This window comes from Sprattus sprattus, assembly GCF_963457725.1.
Source record: "Sprattus sprattus genome assembly, chromosome: 1".
NCBI classification, from domain to species: Eukaryota; Metazoa; Chordata; class Actinopteri; order Clupeiformes; family Clupeidae; genus Sprattus; species Sprattus sprattus.
The window spans coordinates 16,678,500-16,695,999 of NC_137920.1; the positions used below are offsets into that span (position 1 = coordinate 16,678,500).

At 45.4% G+C, this 17,500-nt stretch overlaps 1 protein-coding gene across 1 annotated transcript in view; it reads right to left on the bottom strand.

The window, feature by feature from the left end:
- The window catches only part of mycbpap (mycbp associated protein), a gene marked incomplete at both ends in the record, with an annotated part of 56,436 nt that overhangs the window by 28,147 nt on the left and 10,789 nt on the right, over positions 1-17,500 (bottom strand). The window contains 4 exons of the mRNA XM_080841942.1: positions 9,942-10,054; positions 10,941-11,091; positions 13,605-13,720; positions 16,902-17,118. Coding sequence (XP_080698068.1) covers positions 9,942-10,054; positions 10,941-11,091; positions 13,605-13,720; positions 16,902-17,118 — 597 coding nt within the window. The remainder of the gene's footprint in view (positions 1-9,941; positions 10,055-10,940; positions 11,092-13,604; positions 13,721-16,901; positions 17,119-17,500) is intronic.

Below are 17,500 nucleotides of genomic sequence, written 5' to 3' on the forward strand. Positions count from 1 at the left end.
CTATGTGTGTTTGTGTCTGTGTGAGAGAGTGTGTGTGTATGTACGTGTGTGTGTGTCTGTGAGAGAGAGTGTGTCTGCGTGAGAGAGTGTGTGTGTGTGTATACGTGTGTGTGTGTGTGTATGTGAGAGAGTGTGTGTGTGTGTATACATGTGAGTGTGTCTGTGTGAGAGAGTGTGTGTGTGTATACGTGTGTGTGTGTGTGTATGTGAGAGAGTGTGTGTGTGTGTATACATGTGAGTGTGTCTGTGTGAGAGAGTGTGTGTGTGTATACGTGTGTGTGTGTGTCTGTGTGAGAGAGTGTGTGTGTGTATACGTGTGTGTGTGTCTGTGTGAGAGTGTGTGTGTGTGTATACATGTGAGTGTGTCTGTGTGAGAGAGTGTGTGTGTGTATACGTGTGTGTGTGTGTGTGTATGTGAGAGAGTGTGTGTGTGTGTGTATACATGTGAGTGTGTCTGTGTATGAGAGTGTGTGTGTGTATACGTGTGTGTGTGTGTCTGTGTGAGAGAGTGTGTGTGTGTATACGTGTGTGTGTGTGTGTCTGTGTGAGAGTGTGTGTGTGTGTATACATGTGAGTGTGTCTGTGTGAGAGTGTGTGTGTGTATACGTGTGTGTGTGTGTGTGTGTGAGAGAGTGTGTGTGTGTATACGTGTGTGTGTGTGTGTGTATGTGAGAGAGTGTGTGTGTGTGTGTGTATACATGTGTGTGTGTCTGTGTGAGAGAGTGTGTGTGTGTATACGTGTGTGTGTGTGTGTATGTGAGAGAGTGTGTGTGTGTGTATACATGTGAGTGTGTCTGTGTGAGAGAGTGTGTGTGTGTATACATGTGAGTGTGTCTGTGTGAGAGAGTGTGTGTGTGTATACGTGTGTGTGTGTCTGTGTGAGAGAGTGTGTGTGTGTATACGTGTGTGTGTGTGTCTGTGTGAGAGAGTGTGTGTGTGTATACGTGTGTGTGTGTCTGTGTGAGAGAGTGTGTGTGTGTATACGTGTGTGTGTGTGTCTGTGTGAGAGAGTGTGTGTGTGTATACGTGTGTGTGTGTCTGTGTGAGAGTGTGTGTGTGTGTATACATGTGAGTGTGTCTGTGTGAGAGAGTGTGTGTGTGTATACGTGTGTGTGTGTGTGTGTATGTGAGAGAGTGTGTGTGTGTGTATACATGTGAGTGTGTCTGTGTGAGAGAGTGTGTGTGTGTATACGTGTGTGTGTGTGTCTGTGTGAGAGAGTGTGTGTGTGTATACGTGTGTGTGTGTGTCTGTGTGAGAGTGTGTGTGTGTGTATACATGTGAGTGTGTCTGTGTGAGAGAGTGTGTGTGTGTATACGTGTGTGTGTGTGTGTGTGAGAGAGTGTGTGTGTGTATACGTGTGTGTGTGTGTGTTTGTGAGAGAGTGTGTGTGTGTGTGTGTATACATGTGTGTGTGTCTGTGTGAGAGAGTGTGTGTGTGTATACGTGTGTGTGTGTGTGTATGTGAGAGAGTGTGTGTGTGTGTATACATGTGAGTGTGTCTGTGTGAGAGAGTGTGTGTGTGTATACATGTGAGTGTGTCTGTGTGAGAGAGTGTGTGTGTGTATACGTGTGTGTGTGTCTGTGTGAGAGAGTGTGTGTGTGTATACGTGTGTGTGTGTGTCTGTGTGAGAGAGTGTGTGTGTGTATACGTGTGTGTGTGTGTGTATGTGAAGGCCAAACCTTCCCTCCTGCCTTGCCGTCTGTGAGAGATGATGACTTGATGACTGATCAGAGGAACAGAACACAAGGCCAGGCAGGGATCACCCTGGTTACATCACTCCCATTAACAAGTGTGTCTGAGTGTGTGTGTGTGTGTGTGTGTGTGTGTGTGTGTCTGTGTGTGTGTGTGTGTGTGTGTGTGTGTGTGTGTGTGTGTGTGTGTGTGACAGTGGACACCCTAATGACTGTGGAACAATCTCTGCTGTTAATCTAACTGCTAATTGCTGGCGATTACAGACGAACATGATCTACAGATGATGTGCGTGTGTGTGTGTGTGTGTGTGTGTGTATGCGCACGTTATCATGCATGTGTTCCAGTGTGGATCTCAACGGTCTGGATCTCAACTTTGCAACTACATACGTGCTTCTGTGTGTGTGTGTGTCTGTGTGTGTGTGTGTGTGTGTGTGTGCGTGTGTGTGTGTGTGTGTGTGTGTGTGTGTGTTGAGTAGTATGCAGAGGTGGAAAAAGTACTGAAATATTCTACTCAAGTTCAAGTACTTTGATGAAAGTACAAGTAAAGTTACCCTTCTAAAAATTAGTAAGTAAGTAAAAGTTCCAATTGTGTTCAGACCATCCCATAAAAATGTTTTAAATACAAAATGAAAGTGGCATAATTGTGAACAACAGTGATAGTGCAAATCAAGTTCGCTAGTGTTTTACCTCCAAAATCACTCAAATAAAACCAAAATCAATCAAAATATAAGTGTGAGGGCACTTGTTTAAAAGAGAAAAACGTAGGAATTATTGCATAGCAGACGGTGCTCTTCCTATGTAATAATGAACCACATGACGATAGCAATAAAAACGTATGTTTGTAATGTTGTAAATGTGTTACTTTCAATTCAATTCAATTCAATTCAATTAAATTTTATTTGTATAGCGCCATAACAATACAATTGCCTATAGGCGCTTAACAGAGCCCAGAGCCTGAACCTCCTTAGTGCATGCACAACGGCAACAGGGGCAAGGAAAAACTCCCTGTTGGGCAGGAAGAAACCTTAAGCAGAACCACGCACATAAGGGGGGACCCATCTGCTTAAGGTCGGCCGGGTGGAGACAGGAAGGTGGGACGGGGGGAAGGGGGGAAGGGGAAGGGTTGTATACATGTATATATATGAGTATATACATGCACACATTGAGAAGTATGTGTGTGTGTGTACAGCAGTACTGAAGTACATATTCAGTAGTTTATATGTTTGTGTGTGTGTGTGTGTGTGTGTGTATGTGTGTGTGTGTGTGTGTGTGTGTGTGTGTGTGTGTGTGTGTGTGTGTGTGTGTGTACATGTGAGTTGCAGTACTGGAGTACATATTAAGTACTATATGTGTGTGTGTGCATGTGTGTGTGTCTTGATTTGGTCATTGTAATTCTGCGAGCAGAAGGGCCAGACAGAGCAGGTCTCTGGTGACAACCTCTCTCTCATAACACCTTATATGACACATATATGCGTGCACTCACTCACACACACACACACACATTTGCGTGCACACACATACACTCACACACACGCTTGCTCGCACACCGTCCCTTCATAAATTTCAAGAAAGTTCCATGAAAGAGTTTTTTTCTCTCCAATGTCACACTAACATAATGTGTTTGTGTGAATGAGAAAGAGGCAGGTATGCATTAGTATGGCATGCTTGTGTGCGAGCGTGTGTGATCACTTGTCAATTGTCGATGGACGGCATCTTCCCCATCTACGCTTCAATGTCACCTGTGTTGTCTTCTTAACCCTCAGTAACTATTTTCTGGTGGCTTGTGGACAAATTTATTTTCAATGTCTTAAAGTTAGGAAGTAAGTAATAAATAGACAGCATTTAAATGCATTTTACATAATGAGTAGTATGTGTATGTGGGTTTGTGTGTGTATTGTAATACTGGAGTACATATTCAGTAGCATATGTCTCTGTGTGTGTGTGTGTGTTTGAGTGTGTGTGTGTGTGTGTGTGTGTGTGTGTGTCTGTGTGTGTGTCTGTGTCTGTGTCTGTGTGTGTGTGTGTGTGTGTGTGTGTGTGTGTGTGACTGTGTCTGTGTCTGTGTCTGTGTCTGTGTGTGTGTGTGTGTGTGTGTGTGTGTGTGTGTGTGTGTGTGTGTGTGTGTGTGTGTGTGTGTCTGTGTGTGTGTGTGTGTGTGTGTGTGTGTGTGTGTGTGTGTGTGTGTGTGTGTGTCTCTGTGTCTGTGTCTGTGTCTGTGTCTGTGTCTGTGTGTCTCTGTGTCTGTGTCTGTGTGTGTGTGTGTGTGTGTGTGTGTGTGTGTGTGTGTGTGTGTGTGTGTGTCTGTGTGTGTGTCTGTGTGTGTGTGTGTGTGTGTGTGTCTCTGTGTCTGTGTGTCTGTGTGTCTGTGTCTGTGTCTGTGTGCGTGTCTGTGTCTGTGTCTGTGTCTGTGTCTGTGTGCGTGTCTGTGTCTGTGTCTGTGTGTGTGTGTCTCTGTGTCTGTGTCTGTGTCTTTGTCTGTGTCCTAATGGTCATTTTACAACAACGGCCATACAGAGCAGGTCACTGGTGACTACCTCTCTGACATGACACATACAGTACAGTACATGCGTGCACACACACACATGCTTGAGTGCACACACAAACACGTGCCCGCCTGTGTGCACATACAATTGACCTATCGCTAAGCCCCGCCCCCCATTGTGACAGTTGCTAAATCGGACACTTTATCAGAGCTGACTAGAGTTTACAATGGCAGCTATCAGTGACAAAACTATATCCCAAGAGGCTCTAGACAACTTTTGGAGACAAAAGGACCTGATTTCGCCTAGAAGCCTTCAAAAGGGACTTAATTATGCAATGGAGGGATATGTATACAATTTAAAACTCGATATGGTGGATAACAAGCTTAAATTTGAGGCGAGAATTTACAGAGCTCAATGCAAGAGGGAGAAGCCTCAACTCACGGTCATCGCGATTGCAAATACATCCAATACCAGCATTGTTCATGCACCGCATGGGGAAGATACAATGAATTTACAGTCAGTTAATTTAACTAATCTGGAAGGCACCGTAGCCTACACCTACGTTTATTAACTAGCAGGAACCTGCCCCTGACAGGACAGTGTCCTAACCATAGGCTTTGGTCCTAACTGTCTAGCTTGTTAATGTAACCTTGTTAATTACCTGCATGCGTGTGTTTCGTTCACGTTGTCATGTTAATCCATTATTAAACCTATCGTTTGTTTAATAGAATGGCCGATTTTTAATAAACTGTCCCAGAACTGAAAAAGTTACGCTAGCGCAGCTATTGAATAATTGACGTTAGCTAATTTGAACCAGAGATAACTTGCCTAAGCCTAGCACAACATCAGTGGTGAAAGTAAGCAGGTAGCCAACTGTGAATAATGAGTAGGCCTATGCCTTTTATCATGTAGGCTTAGTTGATTGCTTTAGCAAAGGGAAATTCTACAAGAGTATGGCAGAAAGCTAATGAACGTAGCGTTCACTGAGTGGTCTGTCACACAGCTTAATCCACCGGAGATATTTTGGACCGGTCTTGTTTAGGAAATGAGATAGGCCTACAATATACCCCATTGCCTATCTTCTCACGATAACTCGTATCAGTGTTGTATCTACCCCATGCACATCGTTTGGCCATTTATGTTGAAACTGCATTACCACAATTACACACTTGTTTTTGTCCCGTTGTGGCTTGGGGAAAAGGGATGAAATATACCCCATTCTGCAGCCTATCGGGATACCTACTGTCGGTGTTACATGTACCCCAAGCACATCGTTTGACCATGTTTTTTTTTTTTTCATAAGCAACATCAATCGATCATTAAATTATTGAAAAGGGTCTCCTCCCTGTTGTTTTCAATGGAGTTATCGGAGCTGATGTCCGAGTCCAGTTCAGGCTGGAATATCATTGGTTCATCTGCGTTCTAAGGGCGGCGCTTAGCGACAGGTCAATTACGTGCACACTCACTTTGCGTGCACACACACACTTGCGTGCACACACATACACACACACTCTTGCACCCACACTCTCCTTTCATAACTTCCAAGAAGGTTTCACAAAAGAGTATTTTCCTTCCAATGTCACACTAGAACTTCAAGGGTGTGTGTGTGTGTGTGTGTGTGTGTGTGTGTGTACGTATGTGTGTGTGTGTGTGTGTGTGTGTGTGTGTGTATGTGTGTGTACGTGTGGTGTGTGTGTGTGTGTGTGTGTGTGTGTGTGTGTGTGTGTGTGTGTGTGTGTGTGTGTGTGTGTGTGTTCCCATGAGTGAGTGGTTGATGTACCAAACAGAACGTTCACAGACAATATGTGCTCCTCCACTAACTGCTTCAACAGGCTTCTACCTCAGCAATTATATTCTGTCTTCTCAGAACCTGGCAAGAAAATGTTTGTGTGTGTGTGTGTGTTGTGTGTGTGTGTGTGTGTGTGTGTGTGTGTGTGTGTGTGTGTGTGTGTGTGTGAGTGAGGGAGAGAGTGAGAAAGAGAGAGATAGAGAGAGATAGAGAGAGTACGCCATCTATGTTTTAATGTCACCTGTGTTTTCTTCATAACCCTCAGTAACTATTTCCAGGCGGCTTGCGGAGACAATTTATTTTCAATGTCTTTAGATTAGGACGAAGTTTGTGTGAGGTTAGGAATAAAAAGACCGCAGTTAAATGCATTTTATTACAGGAGCCAAACCTCAGCATATGCACGTTGACCAGAGCTTTCTTCACCATACAAGATTACCACATCAGTCATCACAGTCAGGAATCACATTTGATATCTGCACCCACGCAACTTTTACCTTGCTTGATCTTCTTCACAACAATCCAAGTTCACAACAATCCATTTAATTAATGGGAGACGAATGGGATATGAAAAAAAGCTGTTGTGTTTTGTTCTAACTCGGGTAGGGGTACTTGCTGGGGTACTTGCTGCTAGTCTCCATGCTTGATCTTCTTGGGTATTTACGTATGTGTCGGCTAATATGCGCACCTAGTCATGGTTGTGTAAGCTTGTGTGTGTGTGTGTGTATGTGCTTGAGTCCAAACCATGAGGTGGTCATCAAGGCTTCTGCAGTCGCAAGGTAAGACAGGTGGTGACTAACAAGCACTGACATGCTCAGCCGCCAGAAACACCATCGTTAGTACAGCCGAATGTGCAAACCATGCTTCACTACTCGACACTGATAAGACTGGGCTTGTGTGTGGCTGCGTATTTGTGTGTCTGTGTGTGTGTGTGTGTAACTATGTTCTTGTGTGGGTGGGTGTGTGGTTTTGTGGGTGTGTATGTGACTGTGACGTTGAGTGTTTGTGGGTGTGTGTGTGTGTGGGGGGGGGGGGGGGGGTTAGGGTTGGGGGGGGGGAGTGTGTGTGAAATGTGTGTATGTGACTGTGGCGTTGAGTGTGTGTGTATTCGACTGTGGCGTTGAGTGAGTGTGTGTGGTGGGGGGGAGGGGGGGGGGGGGGGGGGGGTTAAGTGTGTGTGAAATGTGTGTATGTGAAACAATCACGCAACAATGGATTCTGGGAAGGTTATGTTCCCTTCTATTCTATTCTACCCATGAGTGAATCTCAGCAGATCCGTGTGTACCAGGCCAGCACCCTCCTAAGCACAGCACTTCCTCCTGGGTTGAGCAGCACATTAGCTAGCCAGCACACTCGCGTCATTCCAGAGGCTAAACTGAAGAAGCCAAAAGCCAAAATCAACATGCAAATTTAATCATGATACAAGCGAGATATCATTACTACTGAATTTTGCGCTTTATATTTTTGTCCTACTCGATGTGGTTTCTATCTTCCGGGTCCAATCCAGAGGTCCAATCAGGAACTGTGATAACAACATCACTATGACAACTCACTCACTCAATGTTGGCCGCGAGCTCTCTGTGGGCCACGCAGGATGTGTGTGTCAATGGCAACAACGCAGGCAGACAGATGTGTGAAAGGTATCTTTTCCCAGCAAACGAAAATCATGGCGTGCTTTAATCCCGACATAAAACGAAAAGTTGATTCCAAAAATCGCGAATTTAATGCAGAGTGGACTGACAAGTATGCATTTGTGCTGCCTGTGGGGAGCACAAAACCGATGTGTTTAATCTGCAACGAGACGGTTGCCCTTGCCAAAAGTGGTAAGGTGAAACGTCACTATGAAACAAAGCATGCACACTTCGATGCAGAACTCTGAGGTAAGGGGCAGAAAAAATAAACCATCTGCAATCATACCAGGCAACAAGCAGTGTAAAAGTTAGATCAGCCACACAACAAGAGCGTGCATACCTCAGCGTGCAACATACTGTTGTGAGTCTGCCTCTTCAACCATGAATATGATGCAAAACAAATACAGGAGCACACTCACTAATGAACACTTGGCCTGGCCTTCACACCTTTTATGCCCAAGTTTGAATCACAAAAAAAGTGTCACCTTTCACACAAATAAGGCCAGACCACATCACCTTTTGTGCATAGTTTGAACACTTTTGTTTTAGTTATGTTTTGGGATTTTGGCAATCACTGTTCCGGACCCTGGACTGAATGGACATTTGGCGAGTGGACCTATTGGGTTTGTAATTGAGTACCCCTGTTCTAGAGGCTAAACTGACCATTAACTAACCATCACACTGGCATTATTCTAGAGGCTAAAGTGACCATCAGCTAACCATCACACTGGTATTATGCTAGAGGCTAAAGTGACCATCAGCTAACCAGAACACTGGCATTATTCTAGAGGCTAAAGTGACCATCAGCTAACCAGAACACTTGCATTATTGTAGACGCTTAACTGACCATTAGCTCACCAGCACACGCACATAGTTCGCCTTGTTCCCATTCCCTTGCCAAGCACTTCTGCTGGTAGAGGAAAACACTTGCCAAGCACTTCTGCTGTTAGAGGAAAACACAGCCTTTCAGCCCATGGCCTGATCAACCCCCTGTGACAAAGAGCAACCCCACAAAGGTGGTTGGCTCCAAATAATAGAGTATTTAAGTGTTTCACTACAGTAATAAATATGACTAAGTATTTACTTTGCTTGATCCAGCAGATGGGTGTAATGTGTATGCTCTCTCTGCTGTCTCAACCCTCTGGGGACTGAGCCCTGTCCGACACCTTTGAGGAAGTTGTAGGACTCTATCCATGTGTGTGTTTTAGAAATATTTGAGCTAGTAGTAGTGCTCTATCCATATGTGTATTACTTTCAGTAGCTCAGCTAGTGCTGGAGTGAGATGCTAATTGTTTCACTAGGTTGCACATGGTGAGACGTGCACTTTAGCGTGTACTGTACCCTCAGACAAAAAGCCTCTGTTAAAGGACTGAATGTGCATTCAATTATTGCAGCCATTGCTACGTATTTAAAGGCATAATATGCAGGATTCCCTTGGAGCTCCCCCTAAAGGTTTTTACTAGTATTAACGTTTACTCCAGTGTCGTAAAAACACATTCACTTGTATACCGGTGAGTGGAGTCAGTGAAGACGTGATCAGAAAACAGCGAATATGTCAACCGAGGTAAGAATATTCAAAGATTTTACAGAAATATGACTGCAGAGTTTTATTTATTGTGATATCGGAGATGAATGCTAATTCAACCAAAAGAATGACAACATTTAGTTTAGAAGAAATACCGATCGTGTTTTGAGCCTACAATGTTTTCTAAGTGTTTGAATGTGGAGTCGCCTACGTGCGATCTAATACAATATTGTAACACCAAAAAGCTACAAATTCAGCATTTACATTAGAAAGTGTAATGACATTGGAACGTGTAATTTATTATTAGCTAGCCAGAAAGCAGGACGAACTACTTCCGCCCGAGCGGCGGGCATCGCCAAGAAAGTTACATAGCGTAGTAATTTGAGTACAGACCCCCGATGGCAGTGAAGGACGCGGAAATCGCCCTATTAAAAGTAATTGTAGCGACACAATTTTTTTCAAGCTGTTATTTTAAGGTACAATTGTTACATACGGTACCTTTAATAAACAGAAACTTTTACGAATTGGCATAAATGACAGTGTGTGTGTGTGTGTGTGTGTGTGTGTGTGTGTGTGTGTGTGTGTGTGTGTGTGTGTGTGTGTGTGTGTGCTTGTGTGTCTGTGTGTTTGTGGCTGGTGCAGGCCAGTGTGCTGGGTTGGATTGGTGTCTACCTACTCGTGTTTGCATTTTTGTACACATGTTTGTATAGCCAGCTTTTGTGTTTGTGAGTGTGTATACATTAGTGTGTTTGTGTGTGTTTGTACGTGTGTATGTGTGTGTTTGTGTGTGTTTGTGTGTGTGTACGTTTGTGTGTCTCTTACCGGCTGGTTGAAGTCCAGCTCTCTCAGCACGTCCTTCAGTTCCTCTCTGCGCTGCTTGAGGTAGAGGCTGCTGTCCCACGCACGACTCACAGAGGTCTCAGGGAGCACATTCCCTACAGAGAGAGAGCGCAGGAGTGAGAGAGGGAGGGAGGGAGAGAGAGAGAGAGAGAGAGAGCAGGAGGAGAGAGGGATGGAGGGAGGGAGGGGGTGGAGGGAGAGAGGGAGAGGGAGGGGGTGGAGTGAGAGAGGGACGAGCAGAGGGAGATAGGTAAAGAGGGAGAAAGAGAGAGGGAGGGGGTGGAGTGAGAGAGGGACGAGCAGAGGGAGATAGGTAAAGAGGGAGAGAGGGGGAAGAGAGGCAGAGAGGGAGAGAGGGGGAAGAGATGAAGAGAGGGGGTGGCGCAGAAGGAGACGGGGTGGAGGGAGGGAGAGATAGGGACAGGAGGTGAAGAGGGGGGAAGCAGAGAGAGACAGACAGAGAGACAGAAGGACAGACCAACGGACAGAAAAACAGGCAGGCGCAGAGAGAGATAAAGAGAGAGAAAGACAAAAAATGACATTAACAGACAGATAGAGAGAAAGTAAACTTCTGGCACACTGCCTGTCCACTGTGACTCATAGGAAGCAAAGGGAAACCTTGACCAGCTCCAAATTATGCAACCACAGACTAGCAGGCATATGCACTCCTGACTCCAGGTGCTTTTAGTGGTTACTTAATTACCAGCGTATTGTGTGCAGCTGAGTCGTATGTGTGTGTGTTTGTGTGTGTGTGTGTACCTAATTGCTATTGTATAATGTGTAGCTGAGCAGGCTGTGTGTGTGTGTGTGCGTGTGTGTGTGTGTGCGTGTAACCAGACCAGTGTGGTTGTGTGTGGTTGTGTGTGTGTGTGTGTGTGTGTGTGTGTGTGTGTGTGTGTGTGTGTGTGTGTGTGTGTGTGTGTGTGTGTGTGTGTGTGTGTGTGTGTGTGTGTGTGTCTGTGTGTGTGGGTGCGTGAGTACCTGACTGCAGTCGTATGGTGTGTGGCTGAGCGACGTGTGTGACTGGCGGTGGGTGTCCTCTCTCAGTCTGGGTCAGGGTGGAGGTGATGCCACTCATCTGGTCGCCATAGCACTGAGGCAGACTCCAGTACTCACTGCCCACACGATAACCCTGACGGAGATAAAAGAGAGGACCATGAGAAAGAATGAGAGAGATAGAGAGGGAAAGAGAGAGAGAGAGAGAGAGAGAGAGAGGGAAAGAGAGAGAGAGAGATAGAGAGGGAAAGAGCGAGAGAGAGAGAGAGATGAACAATGGGAATATGCCCTGAGCTTGACAAAAAGAGTGAGGAAGAGAAAAAAGATTGATGAATAAAGAATGACAGAAGGAGGAAGAGGGGAGCTATGAAGAGAGAAGAGGAGGGAGAGAGTGACAAGAGAGGAGAGAGGAGGGGACTATAAAGGGAGAGGAGAGAGGAAGAGAGTGATGAAGAGAGAGTAGGAGAGCTACTAAGAGAGAGGAGGACAGTGATGAAGAGAGAAGAAAAAAGAGAAGGAGAGAGGAGGAGAGATATGGAGAGCGAGAAGGAGGAAGAGGGGAGATATGGAGAGCGAGAAGGAGGAAGAGGGGAGCTATGAAGAGAGAAGAGGAGAAGAGAGGAGGAGGGAGGAGAAAGGAGAGAGGAGGGGGCTATGAAGAGAGAAGAGGAGAAGAGAGGAGAAGAGAGGAGGAGGGAGGAGAAAGGAGAGAGGAGGGGGCTATGAAGAGAGAAGAGGAGAAGAGAGGAGGAGGGAGGATAAAGGAGAGAGGAGGGGGCTATGAAGAGAGAAGAGGAGAAGAGAGGAGGAGGGAGGAGAAAGGAGAGAGGAGGGGGCTATGAAGAGAGAAGAGGAGAAGAGAGGAGGAGGGAGGAGAAAGGAGAGAGGAGGAGGCTATGAAGAGAATAGAGGAGAAGAGAGGAGGAGGGAGGAGAAAGGAGAGAGGAGGGGGCTATGAAGAGAGAAGAGGAGAAGAGAGGAGGAGGGAGGAGAAAGGAGAGAGGAGGGGGCTATGAAGAGAGAAGAGGAGAAGAGAGGAGGAGGGAGGATAAAGGAGAGAGGAGGAGGCTATGAGGAGAAAGCTATGAGGAGAGCAGATGAGGACAGTGATGAAGAGAGAAGAAAAAAGAGAAGGAGAGAGGAGGAGGAGTGTGCTCGAGAGTGAGTAAAGTGAGTAGAGTGAGTAGAGTGAGTAGAGTGAGTAAAGTGAGTAGAGTGAGTAGAGCGAGTAGAGTGAGTAGAGTGAGGAGAGTGAGTAGAGTGAGTAGAGTGAGTAGAGTGAGTAGGGTGAGTAGAGTGAGTAGAGTGAGTAGAGTGAGTAGGGTGAGTAAAGTGAGTAGAGTGAGTAGAGTGAGGAGAGTGAGTAGAGTGAGGAGAGTGAGTAGAGTGAGTAGAGTAGAGTAGAGTAGAGTAGAGTAGAGTAGAGTAGAGTAGAGTAGAGTGAGTAGAGTGAGCAGTGGGCAGTCTGCCATGCCCTGTGTGCAGTGCTGGAGAGTGAGTAGAGTGAGTAGAGTGACTAGAGTGAGGAGAGTGAGTAGAGTGAGTAGAGTGAGTAAAGTGAGTAAAGTGAGTAGAGCGACTAGAGTGAGTAGAGTAGAGTAGAGTGAGTAGAGTGAGTAGAGTGAGCAGTGGTTAGTCTGTTATGCCCTGTGTGCAGTGCTGGAGAGTGAGTAGAGTGAGTAGAGTGAGTAGAGTGAGCAGTGGTTAGTCTGTTATGCCCTGTGTGCAGTGCTGGAGAGTGAGTAGAGCGAGTAGAGTGAGTAGAGTGAGCAGAGTGAGTAGAGTGAGTAGGGTGAGTAGAGTGGGTAGAGTGAGTAGGGTGACTAGAGCGAGTAGAGTGAGCAGTGGTTAGTCTGTTATGCCCTGTGTGCAGTGCTGGAGAGTGAGTAGAGTGAGTAGAGTGACTAGAGTGAGTAGGGTGAGTAGAGTGAGTAGAGTGAGTAGAGCGAGTAGAGTGAGTAGAGCGAGTAGAGTGAGTAGAGCGAGTAGAGCGAGTAGAGTGAGTAGAGCGAGTAGAGTGAGTAGGGTGAGTAGAGTGAGTAGAGTGAGTAGAGCGAGTAGAGTGAGTAGAGCGAGTAGAGTGAGTAGAGCGAGTAGAGTGAGTAGGGTGAGTAGAGTGAGTAGAGTGAGTAGAGCGAGTAGAGTGAGTAGAGCGAGTAGAGTGAGTAGAGCGAGTAGGGTGAGTAGGTGTTAGCCTTCAATTCAATTAAATTCAATTTTATTTGTATAGCGCCATAAGAATACAATTGCCTCTAGGCGCTTAACAGAGCCCAGAGCCCAAACCCCCTTAGTGCATGCACAATGGCAACAGGGGCAAGGAAAAACTCCCTGTTAGGCAGGAAGAAACCTTAGGCAGAACCACGCACATAAGGGGGGACCCATCTGCTTGAGGTCGGGCAGTCTTACATGCCCTGTGTGCAGTACAGGAGAGTGAGTAGAGTGAGTAGAGTGAGTAGGGTGAGTAGGGTGAGTAGAGTGAGTAGAGTGAGCAGTGGTTAGTCTTACATGCCTTGGGTGCAGTGCTGGAGAGTGAGTAGAGTGAGTAGAGTCAGTAGGGTGAGTAGGGTGACAAGAGTGAGTAGAGTGAGTAGAGTGAGTAGGGTGAGTAGAGTGAGTAGAGTGAGTAGGGTGAGTAGGTGTTAGCCTTACGTGTCCTGTGTGCAGTGCTGGCAGGCCTTTGCTGATCAGCTCCCTCTGCTCCTGGGTCTGCCTGTACAGGTTGGACTGGTTCATCAGCAGCTGCTCTGCTGGCCTCTGCAGCAGCCCTGATACGGAAAAAAGATTAATTGGACAACAAAGGCTAAATGGAACACAGACTACTGGGACATGTAGGCCAAACAGCACAAAGGCTCATGGGATATGAATGCCAATAGGACGCACAGACTCTTGGATGATCCACGTGTAGGTCTATCAGCACATAGAATCATTGGGCTTGAAGGCCAAACAGCACAAAGGCTCATAAAACATGAAGATAGGGATGCAAATTATCGATTCATTCATTAATCATTAGTTGATTATCTTATCGATCGACTTTCGATTAATTGATAAGCGGCGTTTTTCACCTGAGTTTCAGTGCTTCAATAGGGCCTTTACAAATATCAGCTAAATAGTTGAGTTATTATATTACATTACATTATGATAATTATATTCTATTCTATTATACATTCCTCAAGTAATTATGCATTAGGAAAAGAAAGCAGAAAAGTTTTTTTTATGGTATAACAAAATACATTCTTTAATTTAAAACAAAGAAATAAATTATGGACTGGCTCAGTTCTTGCATTTGAAACAGACATAAAAAAAAAAAGAATAGAAGAAATTAAATAAAGAGCCTATCTTGTAACTATATATGTAATCTTGTATCTAACTTGTGGATAGATTATGAAGAAACTGCATCTAGGCTATTACAAGCTAAATAGCCAACACAACTCTCTGAAGTTTAACTCGCGCTCACGTTAGTGAGGGATAGAGTAGTTACATTCTTAATGGCAAGCCATCAGGCAAAGGTAAGCTAGCCCGCTAACGAGCTAGGTATCTAATATCATTAAGCCTGAGTGAGCTAGTCCGCTATCAAGCTAAATAGCCAACTCAACTCTTACTTACTTACTAACTCTCATGAGCCAAACTCGCGGCACACGTTAGCGCGGGAGTAGACAGAGATATTCATATTCATAGCAAGATGAGCTAGCCCGCTAACGAGCTAGGTAGCTAACTCTATGAAGTCTAGGTGAGCTAGCCCGCTAACGAACTAATAGCTAACCTGAGTTTTAAGACTACAGCCTTAACTCGCGGCAGTAACCAGGTGAACTGGTGGTGCCATGCAGGACAGCAGCATGCACAGTGTTCAAATGATAACTGAGTGAGCTAGTGGAACTATTGTATTTCAATACCGCATTACACAGAGAACATTTGACTTCTTTGCCTGAATTAACAATGTTGAAGTGGTCCCACACCGCACTTCTTTTCGCTCGCTTCATTTTGTTTTCAACCGGTCTCTCGCGCTAGCGCCCTCTAGCGATTAATCGTGATTAATACATTTTGATCGAGCAACCTCTTAATCGACAATTAATCTAAAGTCGATTAATCATTTGCATCCCTACATGAAGACCAAACAGGAACTCATGAAATATGAAGGTCAAACAGCACATAGACATGGGGAATGTAGGTCAAACAGCACACAAAGTCATGGGAAATGTAGACCAAATGACACTCTTCGTGTACAATTTATATAATCATTCTTTGCATAAAGAGTCTTTTCCTCTGCAATAGACTCATGAAAACATGAAGGCCAAATAGCCCATTCACTCATGGGGCATGTAGATCAAACAGCACAGAAACGCATGAATTGTGAAGACCAAACAGCACATAGTCTCAGGGGAAATGCAGATCAAATGACACTCTTTTTATACAATGTATTCATTCTTTACGTAAGGATACATTTCCTCTGCAATAGACCAATCAGCACATAGATTCATGAAACGTGAAGGCCAAACAGCCCATAGACTCATGGGTAACTGTCAACTGACACGCTTCTTATACAATTTATATTATCATTCCTTTACATAGTAATTTCTTAATTTCCTTAAAATGACCATCACAGAGGAAGATTACGGTAAATTCTTCTTATTGCTTGGCCAAGAAAAGAAAAAGAAAAAGTACAGAAAAAAAAAGAAAGACACAAGAATAAGAAACGGCCTTGCTGTTCTCTCTGCGGGTGTTTCTGCCAGTGTCTCTGTGAAGGCTGCGAGCGGTCTCACGTGTCACGGCGTCTATCTGCGGTCTCGCCCTCGTGTCTTTGTCCACGTTAGCTACACACTGTACCCTTCACAACCCAGGGATGCTGTCTTCATCGGAGAAGATCCTTTCAAGCCACACGCAGATGCACGCAGGGACGAAACACCACGGCGTTGAATCTGAGTTTGAATAAGAGCCTTGTGCTTGACTTGGGGACACAGGGGTCTAGGGCAGCGGAGATGCTAATTTCAGGGTGCAAAACAAGCCCATCAAAGCAAATACAACTCTCTAAGTGTCTTTCAAGAATAAAAAGTCCTGTGATGCCACAGAAGTGCATAAAAGCCACGGGTGGCTCATGCCGTTATGCGCACTTGAACTCCCTCTGGAACAAAATACTGTTTTCTGATCGGCTAATGGGGTGTACAATAAGTTCGTATAGATGCACACCTTGGACGTAGTCCCAGTATAAAAGTTAAATCGCCGTTCCATATCAATGCTCTTGAATGGTTACCATTGACAACCAACGTAACGGGTTTTTATTTTTTTTTAAACAGCCTGTTCCAGGCACTACTTTCTCTAACGGGAGCACTAGGCTTCAAATCAAGAATTCATCAGGTTATTATGCATATTAAGTTTACTAAAGATAAAGGAAATTCTAAATAATAATAATAATAATAACTTTTTGGGATGTTGTAAACGGGAGATAAGCGGGATAACGGCCTCCGAGCTGTGCTGTTCTACAAAGTTAATGGACTTCGCGGAGTCCGCTGCGTGTCGTGGAGTTCTTTGCCCCGCAGCGTCCATTAACTTTGTAGAACTGCACAGCTCGGAGGCCGTTATCCCTTACTTGAACTCCGGCAGCTGTAGAGTGCAGCACGCTGAAGCGCATCCTTCAGTGACACGGCACAGGGGCGGATACACAGGCCGCTGTTTGGGACCAGGTGTTGTATTGCGGAAGGTATTACAGACCTGGAGAGAGTGACAGATTACCACTCCCTATCTTCACAAAGGCTACGTACAATAACTACTCCAGAAGTATGAAAATGACTACCAAAATATGACCGCACCAAAAATGACCACACCAAAATATCTGAAAAGCGAACCGCCTGAGCTGACCGCACTATCGTGATTAAAACCAGCCTATGGGCAACAAACGTCTCTGCACCGAACTAGCCAATGCTAACTGGCTGAGGCTAACCCCCTTAAGCTGACCACTGGTCTGCATAGGGTGCTCATGGGAAATGTAGTCCCACTGGTGCAAAGACTCACTGGAGATGAAGAACTGCTGTCGCCGCCTCTCTGCCATGCAGTCGTCCCAGTGCTGGAGGGCGTGGCTCTGGAAGTCGTCACCATCACAAGGCTGGATCATGGGGTCGGACCTGGGGTCGGACCCGTCCCTCTGCTCCCGGGCCAATGGGGAGGGCTCGTTCTGGGGGACAGGCACACGACTGGCAAGCTAAGGAGGAAATCACACACACACACACACACACACACACACACACACACACAAACACATACACATCGGACACACACACACACACACACACACACACACACATACATACACATACACACACACACACACACACAAACAGAAAGATGACTCAATACACTCTTTGTCTTTGGACAAATACATTTTGATATGGCTGTGGTTTCAGATCAATAAACTTAATGAATGTTAAAGACTTGGTTGAAAAGAATTATCTATGCAAGGATGTCACTATTGACAAGTTGTTGCTCTCTCTCTCTCTCTCCACCCTCCATCTCTCTCTTTCTCCCCTTTATCTCTCTCTCTCTCTCCCCCCTCCATC